Below are 6,126 nucleotides of genomic sequence, written 5' to 3'. Positions count from 1 at the left end.
ACTGTTATAACCTTCCACACAATCCCAAAACCTCCCGTGGCACCTATGACAGGTCGTAGAGTTCTCTGCATCTTTCTTAAGTAGGTGTCCAACTAACCATCCTTCCCCTTCCTCAGCATTCGCAAGGACGTAGCCAGGACAGATCTCGACTATTGGAGAGTGCATTGCTTCCATCTAAGAGATACTAATTAGTCCCAAATCAATATCTGTGGTATCGGAGGAAAGTGATGCTACTCTCATACAATAGTCTTGGCTTGTACCACCTACGAATTTGGGCGAAATGTTAAATGCTAATTCTAATGCTGTCTAGCGTACTGGTTTCAACCAATTTTAAAAAAAAATCTATCTCACTTTCAGGTGAATTGGTCAAAAATAAAATTTTCTCAAATGATACCTCAAATGATATATACAATATGCAATATTCTTGCGGAACATATTATGCCATTCAAAACACAATTTTATACCGAAAAAAGCTGACGATCACGTTTTTAATACACCCCCTAATAAAGTAGCAACAAGAAACTGACTTATTTGCACTCTGTAGGAAGCCTAATTATCGAATTTGAAAGCTTTAGAAGTGAACACTCCCGTGAAGTCACTTGGAGGGTTGAACAAAAATGCAAGTTGCCAACATAATAACATGAGCATCATTCAGAATCAGTGTAAGCTACAGATAGTAGAATCTATAGATGAGCGAAAGCATGGCTGAGTAGATTTTTTTGCCCGTGCACACGCGCATATGACGTCACAGCCCTTAACGTTTCCATTGAAATCGTGACGTCATGCTCGTTTGGAGACACGTTTGACAGTTCGTTTGGAGACAGAGGATTTATCTTCGCTCATCTATATATTCCACTATCTATAATGTAAGCAGATCCTCTCTGCGCAACTCTATATATAGACTCTGCACAGCACCATTCAACACTTCGAAGGAACTGCATGTTGACTCATAATAGAAACTATACGATTATGAAGTTTTGTACTCGGGTTTCCTGTTACTTGGTTGCACCATCACAGGAAAAAATGCGAGTTGTCAAAACGTTAAACGATGCTAAATTAAACATGAAGATACATTCAAGTTATCTGCAATTTAATTTAAACAATTTAATTTTGAAAGACGCATTGAAGTTACATGGTAAAAAATATGCAACTTAATGATTTCTCGCTTAACTTTTCAAAAGGACCTAAGTAACATTTTTTTCATGAATTAATTTGAATAGCGCAATGAACAGAAAAACATGAAAGCTTTTGATTGCACTACTCAAATTAATTCATGAAAAAAATGTTACTTAGGTCCTTTTGAAAAATTAAGCGAGATTTTGTTTCGTGTTTGCAACATAAGTGCAGTATTCTTTGGTTGTTTGTTGCCAAATGTCAAACACGTGCTGCATTGCAATTTTATTGAAACATTGATCACAATTCAAACGTTTTTGATATCTTGATGCAACTTTTCCGTGCTTTGATGTTTTTTCAACGCCTTTAATGAAACTGAATAGGAACAAGGAGCTTTTAGGAAGATGTTGCGTGTGCTACTTGGGTAGGTAATTGCTTTCCTATAGTCGACACTTCATTTGATTTTCATGTTCCGTTTCGGGACGTTCGTCTTCACTATTTTGAACCCCCAAAATATTCCTATAATGGACAGCCGGTTTTTATTTTTTATAGAGTTGTAAAAATCATCAATTTTTTCTTTCCATAGCATTTCCAATGCATGTAATAAAATTATAGGACTGTAAGGTAGGTTCTCCCAACGGAAATTCATATCAAAATGTTTACATTGTGCTGTAATAATGAAAAAAAAAAGTCTGGAGGGTCCACTATTGGTTAGGGGACCACTATTAGTCACTTTACCCTATGTTCAGTAAGATGAAAAACATAACTGCTTCACTATATCTCTTACACTTACCTGATACGAAGAGGCGTAGCCCAGATTTCACACGAAAGTTATCTCTCGTACCATTCAACCCTCACCAGATTCCGTTTTGAGGATAATAATTTCCTTCGATAGCACTTTCTGAATTTCACTGCCTTCCCAAATTGTTCTCCTTTTCCACATTACCGAAGTTCTCCCGATGTGTGTATAATTGTGCGATGTGAACAAACAGTTTCACTGACGACTCTTTTTAGCTAGAAGATTTCTCGGACCGAGGTTTCCCAGCGAATAAATGACTATTGAATCATCCAGCCTTATAAGTAGCTCCCGGATAAGTGAACATCTTCTGCACAATCATAGTTTATCAGTGATTTATTTATTTGCAAGCAATTTAAGGGCAAAACGAAAACAACCGCACCATATCTTAAGGAATTCCTCACAATACGCGTACATGTTTTAAAAGTTCGTACAATTTATCTGATGTTATCAGTAATTGTTGTGACACCCTGTGGAATATATGAGAGCTGATAGTGTATAGCATGCTAGATGTGAGATTATGCTTCAAACAAATAAGATAAAATTTCGCATATGGTTGAAAAAGCAAGAAGCTGCATAGCAAAACAAATCTGAGAATCAACGTGATGGCAATGGTTGATCATTTTGAAAACCGTTTTTGGAACCATCTAGTACCTAGTTGTTCTTATTAGCAGAATTCTGGCAATTTAATACAATTCTACCTGCACAAATATTTCTCATAACACAATAGACCTAAAATATTAGACATTAGTATCAGCCTTACGTTCGTGCAGTGTAAAAACGAATATGTGGAGTATAAACCGGTGAAAAGAGCTTCCACTCCATTGCACGAAGCAAAAATGGTGTTTTCCACTTGATAAGTCAACATCAGTTCTGCTGACGTTGCTGTGAAGAACGGAGCTCGCATCCATCGCATGAGGGAAGAAATTGTATACGATTTACCACTTCTCATCCACATCATCGTCAGTTTGAAACCGAGAGGATGAAACCTAGCCTTCATACTTCGACAGCATCATCATCGTTCAACACAATCAAGGTGGGTTGGGAATTTTGTAGACAGCCGCCATCCTGCTATAAAGATGGTAATAAATTGAGCAGGATGAAGTTATTCTGGCTTACTCGAGCGTAGTGTTGCGTTGCCGGTCCATTGTGCTCATGTGTGTGGTGCAGAACCGGAAGCTGGTAATGTGATATTCACAACTAGCGCTGGCACATACGAAACCCAAGACGGGCATGTCAAGAGTTGTAAAACATATTTTATTCTAAAAAGATATTCATACTAGCAAGTACTTGTATTTCGATTCCATGAAATAATCGTTGCTCCAACAACGATGGAAACTCGGATTCTAATCTGGGTTTTTGTAGTTATTTCAATATCCTTAAACTTGATTATGTCTTATCACAGTCTTTTGTGTTCTAAGCTCTTACAACTTAACAAACAAACGCATTAAATAATGATCAGCGGCACACACTTACTAGCTAATCAAACGGGATGGGTGGCGATAGCGGAGACTCACGTTCGGACTTCTGTCAGTTCGCCGCAGTCTAACTGTCGGTTGGTAAACGCAGCTGACTCAGCACTGGGAACACTGGACGAAGCCGGCGGCGTGTTGACGACGAATACCGACGGCTCCAGGGGAGACTTCTTCCCGTGTATCGACTCCATGCCTGGCTCGAAGGCCGGGTTGTCCAGAGGAATTTTCTTGGATGTCGCCGGGGCGTGTTTGGGTCGGATGTCGGGGTTGTTGACATAGCGGCGGGGCTTACCGGGCAGCATTCGGCTCAAACGATAGACCGCCGGATGGAGGAGTTTGTGGTCGTAAGCATCATCTCGGTTTTGTGTCAGATAACTGACAAGGATTCCGATGGTGACGGTTAGGAATGTTCCGATTAAGCTGTAGTACATGTACGAGATTGAGTACAGGTTTTCCGGGAACTGACGGGCTTCCGGGATGTGCACCTCCGAGGGTCCGTCCAGGTAGGAGAAGTCCGATTCCACTTCGAGGGGAGTGTTGGAAAGAAGCCACGACTTGGATGGTTTGATAATGCCAGCCGAGAATGTCTCGTTTGTGCAACCCTGCGAGAAAAAATGATATTGAAAACTTGATGGCCGATGAGAAGTAATCGCGGACTTACCTCAATAGTAGTAGGCAGCAGTACAGTTTCTTTGTTGACGGTAAGACTTCCGAACGTAATCCATAGAGTGATAATGTGAGAAACAATCATTCCGCAGGCTGCGCCTTTCCAGTTGGCTACTGGTACGAGCATGGCAAGAAGAAATACTCCTAGCAGAGGTCCCGACGTTGCGGAAGTCATGAGCATACTACTTTCGATCACTCCGGACAAGAGTCCCACAGCAAAGCCAACACCCATTACCATAACTCCGTAGACTGATCCGATGAATTTGATGATGGTCAACTGTTGCTTGTCGCTGATGCCCTTAAAACGTGGCAACTGCGACAGGAAGTCCTCCCAGGTAACGGTAGCCAGCGAGTTCAGATTGGACACGTTCAAGCTCAACGCTCCGTTGAACAGCGATGCCATAAATAATCCCAACACTCCTGGCAGATAGCTGAATTTGTCCTCCACGAAAAATGGCAATATTTCGTCCATCTTATTGATGTAGCCTTCGGTCATCGGGTCACAATCAGCGTACACCGAGTAGACTCCCATTCCGACGATCCACGCCAAAGAGAACAACGTGACCACGACAGGAATGTTGCTCATCAGAGTGCGACGCACCTCCTTAAACGTGCTCATGCTCAGATAACGTTGCACAAAGTTTTGTTGACAGCCGAAGATACTCAGCGACATGAAGAGCTGTCCCAACCAGGCCGAAGTTGTATCCACTCGTATTGTGAAGTCTCCCGTAAAGTTGAAGAAGTTTAGGCGGCCTGTTGGGAATTTTAAAAAAGGTTTAAATCCACCATTTGACTATAGAAAAAATATATATCCAGACATACCATTTTCTGCGGGAATCGTGAAAATCTTCCCGAAACCTCCAACTGTGACCATTGACTGGATGATGATTCCGATCGAGATCAAGATCATGGTGACTCCCTGGATTACATCGGCCATGATAGCTGCTTTCAGTCCTCCTAGCAGGTTGAATATGATACTGATGACGGATATTCCGAGTAAGGAGACCCAGTAAGGTATTCCGATGACGGTATTCAGAGCTACCGTTGGAGTGTAAACCGTAACGCCAAGGTTTAGTAAAGATCGGACCACGTAGGTTCCGGACGCCAGGCAACGAACTATGCGGCTGTTAAACCTGTTCATAATGAAGAAGGTGATTGAAAATAACGATTCGTCTTTTTAAAGAATGCTGAATCTCACCTCAAATCCAAATACTGGTAAACGGAGGTAACGCCCAGATTGAAGTACACCGGGATGAACACGAAGCACACGATCGGATAGGCGGTCACCATCCCGTACAGGGTTTCCCACATGGCCGACCCACGGTAGAACAGTTCACTCGGATATCCCAGGAACGATCGAACGCCCAGCGTCCCACGGGCGATCGACAGCATCATGGCGCCCATCGAAATCGTGCCCAACCCGAACACATAGTCCGCTTTGGTTTTCTCCTTCTTGCCGAAGAATCGTCCCCACAGGGGAACCAGCGTGGAGAAGATGATGAACACCACGAACACGCCGTAGTCCCACAGCAGGTCCAAGAAGGTGCGTGCCATCTGCAAATGGTTCAAATAGAGAATGTCGGAGGCAGTTAGTAAAAAATTCAGTAATTCGTATAGCTAAAATGAAGTTGTTACATAGTTGAAGAAACCGCATGCATTACACATCATTCATTTGTAATCAAATTGCGTCAGGGCCTCATTCCAATAATTTAAACTCAAATTTGAACAGTGATCGTCCTCATAATAAGAGTTATACTCGGACAATCGCTATGGACACTGTGAATGTATTAGTGCAATTATTTTTGGCCATTCTTGTACACAACATAGCGGCCAGCTCGCACTCTGTCTTGGATCAATATTTCTAATGTGTTCTTCAATTGTAAAAAACATAGTTTTCTAAAACATTTAAATTTAAATTTGATATGCAGATGTATATGAATTTTGATTTTAGACATTTCTAGATTGCTTTGAGAATAGGTCGTATGTGCAAAAGAGAGGTTCTCTTTGTCCACGCTCTCTTTCGCTAATAGATCGGCAAGTTTAGCATTTTCTGCTACATTTTCACTTTAGCACGCT

At 41.7% G+C, this 6,126-nt stretch overlaps 1 protein-coding gene across 1 annotated transcript; it reads right to left on the bottom strand.

Annotated features, from left to right (window-relative positions):
- Positions 1 to 3,145: 3,145 nt before the first annotated feature.
- Positions 3,146 to 5,604, bottom strand: LOC134202290 (sodium-coupled monocarboxylate transporter 1-like). Its single transcript, XM_062677321.1, has 4 exons — positions 5,249 to 5,604; positions 4,873 to 5,183; positions 4,046 to 4,803; positions 3,146 to 3,986 (listed from the first exon to the last, which is right to left on the bottom strand). The coding sequence occupies exons 1-4, from the start codon at positions 5,602 to 5,604 to the stop codon at positions 3,423 to 3,425; spliced, it is 1,989 nt and encodes a 662-aa protein (XP_062533305.1). The 3' UTR covers positions 3,146 to 3,422.
- Between the last annotated feature and the right edge of the window lie 522 nt (positions 5,605 to 6,126).

Source organism: Armigeres subalbatus, unplaced genomic scaffold (assembly GCF_024139115.2).
Source record: "Armigeres subalbatus isolate Guangzhou_Male unplaced genomic scaffold, GZ_Asu_2 Contig1132, whole genome shotgun sequence".
NCBI classification, from domain to species: Eukaryota; Metazoa; Arthropoda; class Insecta; order Diptera; family Culicidae; genus Armigeres; species Armigeres subalbatus.
Note: the sequence above shows the minus strand (reverse complement) of the source record. Positions and strands in the feature narration are given on the sequence as shown.

Excerpts from the sequence above, each read along its gene's own strand:
- LOC134202290 (XM_062677321.1), bottom strand. The coding sequence starts at position 5,604 with ATGGCACGCACCTTCTTGGACCTGCTGTGGGACTACGGCGTGTTCGTG. Across the intron at positions 5,184-5,248 it reads TACCAGTATTTGGATTTGAG|GTTTAACAGCCGCATAGTTC; the intron begins GTGAGATTCAGC and ends CATTATGAACAG. Across the intron at positions 4,804-4,872 it reads CACGATTCCCGCAGAAAATG|GCCGCCTAAACTTCTTCAAC; the intron begins GTATGTCTGGAT and ends AATTCCCAACAG.